Here is a 13,639-nt window from a genome sequence, read left to right as displayed (position 1 = left end):
ATATAAAAAAACAGCTATATAAATTATAATTAACATATTAACATAGCTATATAAATATATATTAACACTCTGCAATGTATATTTAGATTTTAACTGTTTTGGTCGACATAAAAACCCATTTACAGGTTGTTAGATAACTACATCAAAACAGATTAACAAGCTGGTCAAATGTGAATTTTGCTTATAAGTTCTACTGTTAATAATTATCCAATATTGTAAGTACATTATTTATACATATTGTTAAATTTCACTGATTACTTTTGTATTTGCTTACAATAACTTTTTAACCACCAAGTCGGAAAATTGTACACATAATTTATAATTACTATAAATACTGATATAGGGCTTTTTAATTTTAGTATTTTAAGTAATATATATATATACTCTAATACTTCAAATACTGTAAGTTTTTTATAAATATATTATTAGGTTTTTTAAAAATAATATTCGAAGTCTGTGAATATTAGTCGTATTGTGCTTACCTGCGGTAACTTGTTAATCTACAAAACAAATGAAATAACTTTTGTTCTATTGAATATTTTTAAATCAATATTTTAAATTAATTTTTTTTTTATACTCATTTGCGCTATAAACACAACAGTGTTATTGCTCTTAACTGTTTTCATTTTTAAATTATTTTATATATTTTTTTTAATTTAAGATACTCAAAAAAATGTACTAAAAGCACTCTGTGTAAAATAATAATACAGACTGTTTTACAAAGATAAGACAAATGGAATAGCTTTTGTGCTAGATTAATTTTTTTTTTAATTCAAGTCATTATATTAAGAATTATTTGCTGAGATTTTTGACTTATTTAAGTATAAAGTTTAGGGTGGGAGGTGGAGTGCAAAGAGTTTTGTCCGCAGATAAAAATTCCATCTCTCATCTTAAATGTTAACCTTTATTAATTTAAACAGCAATTATCTAAAACTGGTTATCGTCTAGTCAAAATATGCATAATTAAATACATTATTGTAGCAACCAGCTCCTCATTGAAGCTGATAATTATAAATTGACTGAGTCTAACAAAAGAACTTCTTAAGTAGAAGATTAATTATTTGTTATAATTTGCAGAATAAAATGAAACGTTTGTACGTTATAATATTGTCACTTACCTTAGTAAACGTATTGTTAGCTGCATTAGGTGAATATTTATTTTTTAACTTCTCTACAAGTGCAAGTACATAGCTATAAAAAAAGAACTCACCATTTAACATTTGTACAGATGACTATGACAAGGAGGTTATCAGAACCAGTACGTAAAGAGTTGTTTGTATATTAAATATTTTTTTTTGTGTTTAGACTATATTTGTATAATTTATTACAGACAAACACATCGAGCTTGCAGGAGGTAAAATTTGTTTAAAATTTAAACACTAAAATATAATGTTTTCAGTATGTTTGTCTGATAATAATCAAATGATTTATCGATAAACAGCTTTGGATAATTACAAATTTAAAAATATACTACACTCCATAGTTTCACCCGTCCTAAGATTTAATCTTAAGTAACTTGAAAAGTAATTATCTATAACTGCTAATCGACCACTCAAATTGTTAGCACCTTACTTTAAAAAGTAAATGAAACACATACGCTACTATTTAAATTTAAAATTTGATAGAGCTATGGAAAAACCTTTATTTTTATTATTCTAGATCAATTGCGAACAGTAATAAGAAATGCCATTTACTATAAAAATTATTCGATGGGTAATTATAATTATATAATAAATAAAATAATACTAATAATGATATTATAATACCAGATGAACGATGATGTGCAATTGATATAAAAAGTGCAACAAATTATCTTTATGCAATTGTAATTCAGCGAAATAAATATTAAATTTTACTCTAAGATTAAAATGGAGACGTTATGACAGACAAGTCTAGTGTTATACCTTGGTGTCTTAATTCGTTTAATCATTATATTTTATTCTACTCTTTTTCTTCTTCTATTTTATTGCCATTTTATTCTCCACATAATTTATATAGGTATAGTTGGTCCCAAGCACATTTTTTTTTTGATTTATAAAACATAATATGTGTATATTACTTGTCTTCTTGTTTATGTTAGAATAAAAAACTAAACTTTACATTATGTTCGTTTTATTAATTACAGAGGAAATTAATTTTATGTTGGCAGTACCGGGTAATATTTTATGGAAATATTTCAACATAGTTATTTGATATCCATTAAGTGAAATGTTCTTATTTTAATTTCAGATTTTGCAGACTATAACCGAACGCGTAATAACCTTTATATGTTTCATATTTACATCACTTTGCACTCATAGTCTTTTTAGTAAATATTTTATGTACATCAAGAATAATCATTTTCTTACATATGTATTTGTCATACATTTTAGTGAGTTTATGGTGCCAGATACATTTGCGAGCATTAATAAGGTATACAACAGGTAAATATAAAATGTGACATATATATTTATATACAATATTCATATATAAATGTATAGTTCTAAATAAAAACAAAAAATAATCAATTGGAATTTAAACTAATAATAATTATCCTACCTTGGGCAAAATTGGGGATAGGTACTAAAAGTTTAAAATTGTTTTCATTATTTTACATTGATTAATTTTTCAGTGTTTTAGGATTTTAAGATTTTGGGATGACTGTTACAAATAAAATATAAAAAAAAAGCTAGTCGGGGCATAGTTAGGACGGAGTATAGTAGGGACGGGGAGGTCACAGGCTTACAGGAATTATTACAACTGAAAGTGATAAAATAATTTTCGAAAAAACGCTTCGATCCAAAACAGTAGTTAGTATTTTCAATCCAGTAAAGCCCAAACCAAGCACAGTATAACTCGATAATATCATTCTGAATAGATTTACATAAAAATGTTGTGGGATTTGATAAAAAAATTTGGGATTGGAGATTGGTATAATTTAAATTCAAGACTTCTGACGTGTGAGAGCATACCAAATAAATAATTCTCATAAATTTCAATTCGATCCGACTCTTTTTCTCGAAATTATAGCCAGTAAAAGTTCAAACTTTTATACTTGTATGGTTTTTTTTTTTTGTTATTTCAAATTTTAACTGTGGAGAAGTAAATTTTTTCAAATTTTACCCCCCCCCCCCCCCAAAGTATTAACTAGATGAAATTTGTGATTTATAGAGTGGCTACTCGAAGGAATTGGTCCAGTTTGAAAAAAGTTACAGTTTATACAGGCAAAAAAAATGCCAATCGAAGCTAATTTTTTCAACCGTATAAATATATTTTGATATTTTATGTTTTGGTTACAGGTATTAAGGGACCTGATATAAACGAAGGTAATCACAATTATAGTTAATAAGTTTGGAGGTCGTGTCTGGTACTGTACAATTTAAACAGGAGAGGACAAGTAGGCTGTTAGTTAGCTTACATTGCCTGCTAGTCTTGTTACGAATGCATACTGCGGACTTTAAAATTTGTCTTCTGTTTAAGAGGTTGGAAAGGATTGGGCATGAAATGACGCATTAGCCATTAGGGATCCATACCTAAGAGTTTGGGAAATTTTTTCTTCTTTTTAAGCCTCATTCTATAAACGCGTTTGCTGTTCAGGCACGATAATCGATCATAGCGGCTGCACTTTGGTCTTAAATGTAATTTCTCAATTAATGCGATTATTAATGATATCCTATGAATGTCCATGAAGTTTTCAGAACGTTGGCAACATGTGCTGAGAAGGTCAATAGCTGCTAGAAGGTTAATTTTTAGCAGTTTTTACTATAGCGATTGTATTTTTAAAGAAACCGGAATCTCTTCTGTTGCCAGAATTTTGTTTTAAAATTTTGAGTTCTAAAACAACGCTTAAAGTTTATACATACAAAAAAGTTTGCACGGAAAGGTTTTAAGATTTCTTTTGGTTTAGAAAAAAAGATAAACTTTCTTCCCTTTTGGGAAATGGCTAAAATATTTTATTAGTTAGTAAAAGTCTATTGGAAATACTACATTTAAAAACTATTTTATACTAATTTGGAACTAATCCTACTAATTTTAATAATTTTACAGCGTGACTTATAAGTTTAAAAAAAATGTGTACATTTTTCGGCGTTTTTACTAATTTTGTAGATATGATCTAAACTTTTATCAATTTTGTCCTACCTGCACTAAATCAGCTGCTTTACAGTTTATAATGTAATACAATTCTATCAAGAGCAACTAAATCATTTTATTTTATTATGTATTTGTTATTAAGCTGATTTTGAAGAAGTTGATCTCTCAGTTTATGGGAACGCAAGAAGGGATATGGCTAGAGAAGCTACAAAAAATTTAATTCGGGCTGAAATAAGTAAATATATGTACAGACTTTTTTTACCATTACAAATATATGTATATTATAGTCTATAAATTTATAATTTTTGTTTTAAATAATTTTAAGTGTACTAACTTTATAAAGAAATTGCTTTTTCAATGGTTATATTTAAACAATAATCGTCAACAACTATTATTATAATAATCATAGTACAAAAAATTCCGTTCCTGTCCCGTAAAAAAAACTGGTTTTAAAAATATAATAACTCATCCGATTTAATTATGAAATACTACATCTGAAATATTATCTCCTCCTCCATTGAGTCTACATAGATTAATTCTATCGTTGAAGTTTGTGATCACTTTTTGACACACATCTATTCATCGATTTCATCAATATACACTTGTTGGTAAGATAATGATTAAATTTCATTTTTTCAATGAAGTTAAAGTCTTTTTTAATTGTATATGGACTATCTTGGTTTCGATTTCAATTATTTTTAACCAATTTTATTTGTTTAACAAATATCTCCATAATAAGTTATTATTAGACGAGAAATTTTGATATGTGTAAAATATATAAAAACTAATCATCATTAGTACTTTTCTTATCGTCCAAAATACACTTCAATATAACATATCACGTTGAACAAAGTAAAACTTTAGTTAAGTTTCTAATAAGCTTAATTATGAAATAAATTATATGTTGTTTTATTTAATGTACTTTTTACAAATTTGAGGAATAATAAGTTTTATATATTTGTTTTAAGGTGAAAGAGATCCAAACACCTTAAATTTCCCTTTGCTGTGTCGTTTAATAGGATTGTGGAGAAGTATACATTGCCCAGATTTATGTATAACGCATGCTGTTGACGATAATGAAACTTGTACTCTAAACGCTAAAAACAACATCATTACCTTAATATACAGATCCTTTGATGGCACAATCTGGGAAATGAATGAAAATAATTACCTGATTCAACCACTTGCTGATCAGTTAGGATAATTTGTATCAGAAATTGTTAGAATTGACTTATTTTATGGTACTATTATTATTATATTTGAATAATTTTTGCATTAAGCTCTATTATATAAAATTTAAGTATTTTATGTTTAACATTACTATTGTCATTGTATTTAAATAATTGTGTTATACCAAACTAATATTCAATGTAATGTATTCAATAATAAACAGTCTTAATCATGACTATAAACACATTCGTTGAGTATATATGGTATTTATATTATTATTATTATTATTATTTATTACTTGTTCGCATATTTATGTGTTTAGAAGTAAATAAAGATTTGGTACCCTATCAATCCGTTAAAAATGTATAAGACTTAAAGATATCATGGGTCCAGACACAAAAAAAACTTATTGTAAAAACAACACCTTCTCAGGTGTACATCGAATCTAAAATCATGAAATATTTAAAAAAAAATCTTAAGCACAAAAATGCACTCGACCGTACTTCGGGAGCAATGTTTCTATCCTCAGCGGTTAACAACAGATGAATATAGTAAAATATTTTATAATTTAAGCAATTTTTTCAGCTACATCACAAATATACTTCCAAAGTACCAGGGTCCTATTTAAAGTTTGTTATATATGGTCAGCAGTTGTACCGGATGATAATTATATGAGACACATACCGTGAGATCAGCTTAAAAAAACAAAATATGTTTTGAATAATACAAAATAAAAAAAGCAAAACTTGCCTAAACACACCGCGCTAGAATTACATTTTATTAAGAAAGAGTACCAGGACCCTACGCAGATTACCCTAAGTTCAGATCTTTGACTACTGTTATCTTGCACCAGCCTAAAGGGAGACGAACGCCTGCAGACCTTCCCTTAAACCTAATCTGGCCTCGGAGGAAAGAGAGCTAAAACTATTTTGTAGCTTAAATATTTTTACTTAAAAACTTTGAATAGTTTAAGAATTAGCAGCCTAACTATAAAAATTAGGTATTATAAGTATATCTTTATGGAAATAAATTAATACACACTAAATAAGAGCCATTAGTATTCATAAAGCTAAAAAGTATTTTTATATTTTTTTTAAATATATACATTATTTAATTTTATTATTTAATAAGGCTGTGGATAAGTAATACGTTTATATATATAGGTAATACTGAAAAATTAATTAAACAGTTAAACAATATCGGTTTTTAATGTACAAAATATCAACTATCCATATCTTAAAACAATGAATTTTGAACCCGGAACTGAGACAAAAAAGTGTAATTAAAAAAGAGCTAAGAAAATATTGTTACAACAATAATATGTTTTTATATATTTATTTTTTAAAAAACATCTTTTTCGGAAATAGCAAATTTATTGTATTATTTTCTTTGTTTTAAATCATTTTCTTAGTTTTTTTACATTAAAAAAAACTTCCTAAACGGTTATCAAAATGCTCAATAGATTATTATCCAATTTAAAAATAAAACGTCAAAAGTTACTTGTAGACTCTTCATGCGCAAATTATATGACCCGTTCGGAATCAATAGAACCAAAATTTGAGTATTTTTTTAGTTATAATTAAATAACACCATATCTGGTTGAAAATACTTAATTTGGACAACTTGTGTATTATATTATGATCTGCGTTATATTAGGTTCTATATGATATTTTATCAAATTTAAATCACATTATATAAATATATAATATTAGTTTTTAAACATTGAGTTAATTATAATTTACCAGGTGTGAAATTTAAAAGAAAATACCCTGAGACAAAGATCAAAGCCTTATGTCATTAACTTTTTCCAGAAAAAAATGCATTTTATTGTTTCACTTATACCTGCGTTTATTAAGATTTTTATCGGTATAATTTTATGCACAATACTATGTACTTAAAAGCATATAAAACTAATGTCAACATTAATTTTAAAAGTATCAAGACACCAAAACCAAAGAAGATAATAGTCTAAACTTATTCAGAGTAATATAAATATGTTATACTAATATAATAACAGCTATGCAAACAAATTATAATGGCACACATTAAAATATCTTTAGATTTTACTGTTTCGGTCGTCACAAATGCACATCCGAAAGTCGCAAGAATATCACTTAAAAAAAGTTTTACAAGATTACTAAACTTTTATCGCGCATATAAAATCTATAATTTTGATAATTTATATTTTATATGTTAAGTAATAACATAGTAATAACATTCTGATATCAGAACTGCAAAAATTTATTTTTGAGCAAATTTATCAGTGATGTAAATCGCAAATTTTACTATAAAATCTAAATAGAATCATACCGGAAATTAACGCTGATATTACCTTTTCTAATCCCGTCTAATCATTATATTCATTCTATTCTCCACATCTGCTTCAATTCAGCCATTTTAACATCATAGTGTCCAATCATTTTATTTAAATCTATTTTCCCAATTTATAAGACATTTGTGTTTTATACTTAACTTCATTTATGTTGTGTTAATTTCAGAGGACATGTCGCTTATTTTGGCAATACCGGGTGATTATTTTCTTAATATTTTATGGACATACTCCAACATATTTGTTTGATATACAATAGTTATAAATGTTTTTATTTTAATTTTAGAATGTAAAAACATGAAGCCAACGCGCAATAACCTTTATATTTCTATCTAATGGAATGATGTGCATTAAAATGTATTTTGTTTGGAAATTTAGGAATATTGCGATGCGAGGGTCATATACGATCAAAAATAAGAACTAAAATAGGTAAATATAAAGCTCAACTCTTTTATACAAACAGTTATTAAGTGTCATTATAATATAGTTTTAAATAAAAACAATTACTATTCGATGGAAGTCCCATATAAACTAAATGTAATTAATACAATTACATACAAATTGAAAATAATTATAAATGAGATAGAGGATTGAGGACTGTGGGCAGCAAATTAATTAAAGGCTAATAATGGCTTTTAGAAATTGAAATGGGATAGGGTATTGAAGATAGAGGAAGAAAAAATCACAGCGTTAGAGTATATTTCAAGATTGGATTGGGCGAAGATATTAGGATTATAAATTTGTGGAAGTCTAGAAGTTTTAGAAGCGTAAAGAATGTTTGCCTGTTTTCCCTATTTAGAAAAGACTTGTAAATAGGACAGCCCTTGTAATTGATGTTGTAATCGCCGACACGACGAGGACATTTGGCGGAACTTTCTTTGTCATTTGAACTTAAACGAATTTTCAATCCTGGATATTAAAAGTTTACATTTTTACATTGAATAATTTATTTAAATATTCTAAATTTTAAAATCACTGTGACGGATAAAATATTTTAAAAAATTGATTTTTTTAATTGTAATTATTTTATATTTTGGTTATAGGTTATAATGCACCCGAGATAAACGAAAGTAAATACAAGTATAAGTGAATATTTTGGAGGTTTTGATTGGTAAATTGCTACTATTAGCTGATTAGCTCTTCAAGTCGTATCTTAGCCAAAACTTTACTTTGCCAAAAAAAATAGGGAAAAAATAATTTCCAAGAAAAGTGGTTATGAATTTTTTTTTATGTTATTGAATATATAAAAAAAATGATAAATGCGTTGTAAAAGCTATGATGCGTTTCAAATTATACTCGGAGTATTAGACACATACATTTATTAGTGCCGATCTTTTATGTACAATATTGTTGCCGGTGTTTCCCATGTATGGTAATTTACAACATAACTATCGAGTCACTTCCATATCCACCTAGAAATATACTACGGTCAAAGTGTAATTTTTCTCCTTTTTCATTGAAAATAGATGACTACACATTTTTGAAAATCTTATACGTTAAATTATCAACATTTTTAGTCTAATTTTCATACTTTAAGATCTAAAACTACACCTAATAAAAACAAAAAAATTAGGAGCTGATTAGACTACTTTTCATAAAGTTATACTAAGCTGTAGTCCGTAAGTTTCAGTTAAAGTGTAAAATTATTTACACAATTTATACAATTTGCGGATACTCTCATTCAAGTAGCTTGACTTGTTTGCAAACGTTTCGGAATATTTGCACACTCCATCTTCAGGATTATGGTTCGATGTTACTCGCACCGTGGTTTCCTGTCGACTGACTGATCTGTTTCCGCAGGCATGGGTTATATACCGCACCCCCCGCCGCACTCTCAGCCACCTCCTGTCGCTGCCAACTGTTTTCTACGGCCACGCCCCTTTGCTTCAACCGGCTGATTTACATTTCTGCTATCAATAGTTTCTCGTTGTATTTCCTACTCTCATCGTTCCATTTGGTCTCCGGTTTGGACGTCTTCGTCAATTAGATGTATCACTGGTTTCCACGTTTTGATCAATTTCCATTTATCTTCCCGGCTAAAGTTTGATGTCCATTTTTCAATTTCTATGGCTTCTCTCACCATGCGATTATCTGGACAAGACCTTAATTTCGTCAAAGTTTACGCTGTGACCTTCTTGACCTCTCTTGTAGTTCACATCTTTTTCGTGTTCTCTAGCACGTACTTCAGTAGGTCATCCTGTTTAACCGATGTACATATGAATGACCACAGGTACGATTACTGATCTATACAATTTTAACAGAAAAATATATCGGTTCAGCACTTTCGAAGATAATACCGTAAGCCCAGACACAAAAAAAAAAATACAATGAACACACTTCATTATAATATACCGCAAGGATATGTGTCTGAAACCAAAGAATATAATCGAAAAACCCATAATTGTATAAACACTATTTTCTCAATTCCACGTTGAGGCTGATTTTTTTTTGTATTAACGGGGGAGATGTTTTTAATGTACATTTTTGGATCAATAAATTACCTTTTAGATACAAATGACAGTTTATACATACATTTTCAACATTATAGTTTTTTTAAATATAACGGAACTCTATCAAGAGCAACCAACTCATAATTAATAATTTGTATTTGTTATTAAGGCGTTTATGAAGGCGTCACTCTCCTTGATTTAGGAATTACAAGAAGAAATATAACTAGAGAAGCTATAAAAACTATAATTCATGACGAAATACATAAATATTCATATAGATTTTTCTTACCGTTACATAATATGCATTATACATATATATACCTAAATATATGTTAGTGATATGGCTGTATAATATTATATCATATTTCTCAAATGCCCGATTCATTTATTAATTATAGACGTGTATTTGTTGAGTCTTGCAAATAAAGAAAAGTATTAACAAAAATGAGCTAAGCAAGGTATTTTATTTTTTTAAGGTAAACACAGAAAAAGTGACAAGGATTTCTTCCTGATGTGTCGTTTTATAGGATTATTCAGAAGTGTAACGTACCCGAGTTCATATATAACCACTGCTGATGACAATGATGGAACTTGTAATCTGAAAGCTATAGACAAGAGTGCTAGCACATACAGATTAATTGAAGGCATAATTTGGGAAGTAAACGCTAGCAATAATCTCCTAACTCAGCCACTTTCTGATCAGTTACAATAATTTGAATTACGAATCATTAGGATTGACTTATTTTACAAGTCTAAGTACTGCTATTATTATATTAAAATATTTGTACATACTACACTGATATCCAAATTGTCATTAAATTTAATAATAAACAATTTGAATCACGATTTTAAACACAACTGTTGCTGATGTATTGTATTTATATCGTTATTTTATACTTTTTCGCATGTACAGGTAATATGATTATATTATCTGTTTGATAATCTCTTATTGCTAACTTAAAATGAAAGTGTAACACAAAAATGGTGACATGAAATTTCTTGTATTCAGCCTAATAACATATCTATGTTAACAGGGGAATCACTAGAGTATATTTGTTAATGAATACTGCGTACAATTAAAAATTTTAAAAATGTGGCCGTTCATGGAAAAAAGTACCAAATCTTCCATTTTTCAAAAACGGAAAACAACTTTAACTTTAGAAATGCAAACATTATTTTGCGTTTATTAATATTTCTCAAATTTTAGTGACAGAAATTTTTGTAAAAAAGTTAATTATTATTTTTTTTTTGGTTACTTAAGTTATCTTAGTCTACGTGTACACGTATAAGGCTGTGCTCGTAAAATTCCACGTTGAACATTTTGTTTGATATTAAGTTAGGTTATAAATTATAGTTTTAAACTAAAATATCTACATGAGCCGGAAATGCAGTATACATAATAATATTATGTTGATTAATCTACACCGTAAATCGGTATTTTGTCGCTAATAATAACATAATTTAACTATCAATCCTGATTATGACGTTTCCAGTGTCGTCGTATGCGAACCCCAGATTGTAGAACATGCTGCAAAAGATTTCATCAACGTAGTAATCGATTTCGCCTTGTACATATTGCAACATAGTCATTTCCAGCGGTATCAGACCGTTGCGCCTTTTGTCGTCAAAATCTTTTTTCAAATTCCAATTTTTCAACGACGGAACTTCGCAATAATGTTCGATAAACCACTGTAATTGTACGAGTATATCTACAAACAAAAATTTGGTTATGGCTTTTATTTCGAGATTGACCGCGTACTCGTCAATATCGCGTATGGACAATTTCGACACCGTGTCCGACATCACGGTTGAAGTAAACTCGGTCAATTTTTGCATGGCCACCATTACATTTTGCCTGGGCACCGTTTGCGGTCCTATCGAGTAAAACAATTCCAACGCGTCCGCCATGCATTTGAACCTCGGCGACATGACTTGCAGATTGTTCAGAAGCAAGTGAAAACAATTGAAATACCTTTGAAGCGAAGGGTCGTGCGCTTTTTTATCCTCTTTTTTTTCGTTTCGGCAAACGCCCATTAAATGTTTTATCAGTACCCTGTACCTTTCGATAACCTCGGCGTACTTACACCTGAGCACAGTCCAAACCTGGTCGTACCTCTGCCATACGTTGAGTTCGTCGACCGGCTTCCGGTTCGACCGTACGGCTTCGTATATTGCGGACATGGGACATCCGATTGCTTCGTTTGTTTCGTCGCCAACCATGTACGATTCCACGATATTAACGTTGTACATTATCTGCCATCCCGGATGTGACAACAACGTGTTTAATTTTTCGATGAGTTCCAATTTTTTTAATTCACTCACATCCGATATAACGCGTGTAAAGCGAATTGCAGCCACCCAAACTAGTATTGAAACCAACTTTTGCAAATTCATTGTCTTGGAGTCTAATAAAAAGAAAAAAACCACAGTAGCACTATTCTATGAAAATCTTTAACTGAAGTACACGAGATTTTAAACAAATTGTATTAACACATTTATTCGTTTCAATTAATTTTTTTGTTCAAACATGTCAAAACTATTAGCTTATTATATTCGCGCCGAGCTGTTATGACTAACCAGATAGCAAAAAAAAAAAAAATAAAAAGCCATCTGTGTAAATACAATACTCGTCGAAGCTAAAAATCATTTTCTACATCTGCAAAATCTTATTTTTTAACAACTTTTTTTTTGTCTGTTTTAACTATAAAATTACTTTTAAACGAAGTACAGAAAACATTTTTCAAAATGAAACATTATTTTTATACCCCTAAAATTCTGAATAATTAGAAAATTAGTATTTCTAGTGTTATCAAGAATTATGATGAAATATAGATCTTAATACCGTTATTTTAAAATATCCGTAGTGCGTAAAAGCATTTAATGGGCTAAGATTAAAGCAAATGTTAAAAAACTAAGAACCTACCTCCACGTTATCCTAAACTTTCTAGAGCTCTAACAATTAAAAATATTAAACGTTTTAGTGTTGATTTAAGAAACATGATAAAATAGAAAATATAGCACACAAAATGTTTAAAGTATCCAGATCTTATTATGATCATAATGCGTTTTCTCATATCAGAGCTAAATGTAAAAGTATGACTAAAATTTTCCATAGTAAGTTTATTGATTTTGCACAAAAACAATTCAATATGAACTATTGGTGTTTTTAGAGGTTTGTTAAAGACAGGGAAAATAAATACAACTTACCTGTACCTGTAACTTCATAATCAAGAAGCTGATAATAATTTAGCTTAGGCAAAGTAATTCGGTCAATATTTTTCCTCTGTATATGTCACTGAACACATTCAAATACCTAGTGTTAATTACAATGCCCCAGGTAATTCTAATATATTATAATGCTCTATTATATTAGCGCATATTTCCCAAGAGCTTGAAGAGTTGATTAATGATCCTGTAACCGGGCCAGATATGGTTCCAGATATATTTCTTAAAAACTGTTGCTTTGCATTAGCCTATCCTATTTTCAAAGTGTGTAATTGATCTTTAGACACTGGTATTTTTCCGTTAGTTTGGAAAGTTAGCTACGTCTACCCGTTATGGAAATCAGGAAATCGTTTATCGGTCTTAAATTATCGTCCAGCGTGCAAGCTGAGTTCAC

The 13,639-nt window shown here is 28.7% G+C and overlaps 3 protein-coding genes across 6 annotated transcripts in view; 2 read left to right on the top strand and 1 right to left on the bottom strand.

Moving 5' to 3' along the window:
- Window positions 1-5,464, top strand: part of LOC126835931 (uncharacterized) — a 98,475-nt gene extending 93,011 nt beyond the window's left edge. Inside the window, exons 2-11 of the mRNA XM_050568822.1 lie at window positions 1,078-1,147; window positions 1,229-1,258; window positions 1,331-1,354; window positions 1,660-1,713; window positions 2,126-2,155; window positions 2,230-2,253; window positions 2,373-2,423; window positions 3,279-3,305; window positions 4,214-4,306; window positions 5,040-5,464. Of these exons, the coding sequence (XP_050424779.1) occupies window positions 1,084-1,147; window positions 1,229-1,258; window positions 1,331-1,354; window positions 1,660-1,713; window positions 2,126-2,155; window positions 2,230-2,253; window positions 2,373-2,423; window positions 3,279-3,305; window positions 4,214-4,306; window positions 5,040-5,275 (633 nt within the window). The 5' untranslated portion in view covers window positions 1,078-1,083 and the 3' untranslated portion in view covers window positions 5,276-5,464. The remainder of the gene's footprint in view (window positions 1-1,077; window positions 1,148-1,228; window positions 1,259-1,330; window positions 1,355-1,659; window positions 1,714-2,125; window positions 2,156-2,229; window positions 2,254-2,372; window positions 2,424-3,278; window positions 3,306-4,213; window positions 4,307-5,039) is intronic.
- The window catches only part of LOC126835925 (uncharacterized), a 46,290-nt gene that overhangs the window by 7,833 nt on the left and 24,818 nt on the right, over window positions 1-13,639 (bottom strand). For 2 of the 3 annotated variants that reach the window (XM_050568808.1, XM_050568809.1), the window contains one exon: window positions 10,861-12,425. The exons of the other annotated variant lie outside the window; for it this stretch is intronic. In XM_050568808.1, coding sequence (XP_050424765.1) covers window positions 11,482-12,425 — 944 coding nt within the window. In that variant the 3' untranslated portion in view covers window positions 10,861-11,481. Of the gene's footprint in view, window positions 1-10,860; window positions 12,426-13,639 lie in introns of those variants that run through there. 3 annotated transcript variants of the gene reach the window in all.
- On the top strand, window positions 7,339-10,870 carry LOC126835933 (uncharacterized). 2 transcript variants are annotated; one of them, XM_050568825.1, is made up of 5 exons: window positions 7,339-7,509; window positions 7,740-7,769; window positions 7,949-7,999; window positions 8,614-8,640; window positions 10,497-10,870. In XM_050568825.1, exons 2-5 carry the CDS (start codon window positions 7,745-7,747, stop codon window positions 10,730-10,732), a joined length of 339 nt encoding a protein of 112 aa, XP_050424782.1. In that variant the 5' UTR covers window positions 7,339-7,509; window positions 7,740-7,744; the 3' UTR covers window positions 10,733-10,870. The 2 variants fall into 2 exon arrangements, with proteins under 2 accessions (XP_050424782.1, XP_050424781.1); XM_050568824.1 differs by having other exon boundaries at window positions 7,339-7,769.

Source organism: Adelges cooleyi, unplaced genomic scaffold, assembly GCF_023614345.1.
Source record: "Adelges cooleyi isolate 19-005CV unplaced genomic scaffold, UGA_ACOO_1.1 ACOO_flye_CR_arks_rails_tigmint_CR_PRNA_23, whole genome shotgun sequence".
Classification (NCBI taxonomy): domain Eukaryota; kingdom Metazoa; phylum Arthropoda; class Insecta; order Hemiptera; family Adelgidae; genus Adelges; species Adelges cooleyi.
The sequence above is the reverse complement of the archived record's forward strand: the minus strand, read 5'-3'. Positions and strand labels throughout refer to the sequence as shown.

Excerpts from the sequence above, each read along its gene's own strand:
- LOC126835933 (XM_050568825.1), top strand. The coding sequence starts at position 7,745 with ATGTCGCTTATTTTGGCAATACCGG. Across the intron at positions 7,770-7,948 it reads GCTTATTTTGGCAATACCGG|GAATATTGCGATGCGAGGGT; the intron begins GTGATTATTTTC and ends TTGGAAATTTAG. Across the intron at positions 8,641-10,496 it reads TGCACCCGAGATAAACGAAA|GTAAACACAGAAAAAGTGAC; the intron begins GTAAATACAAGT and ends TATTTTTTTAAG.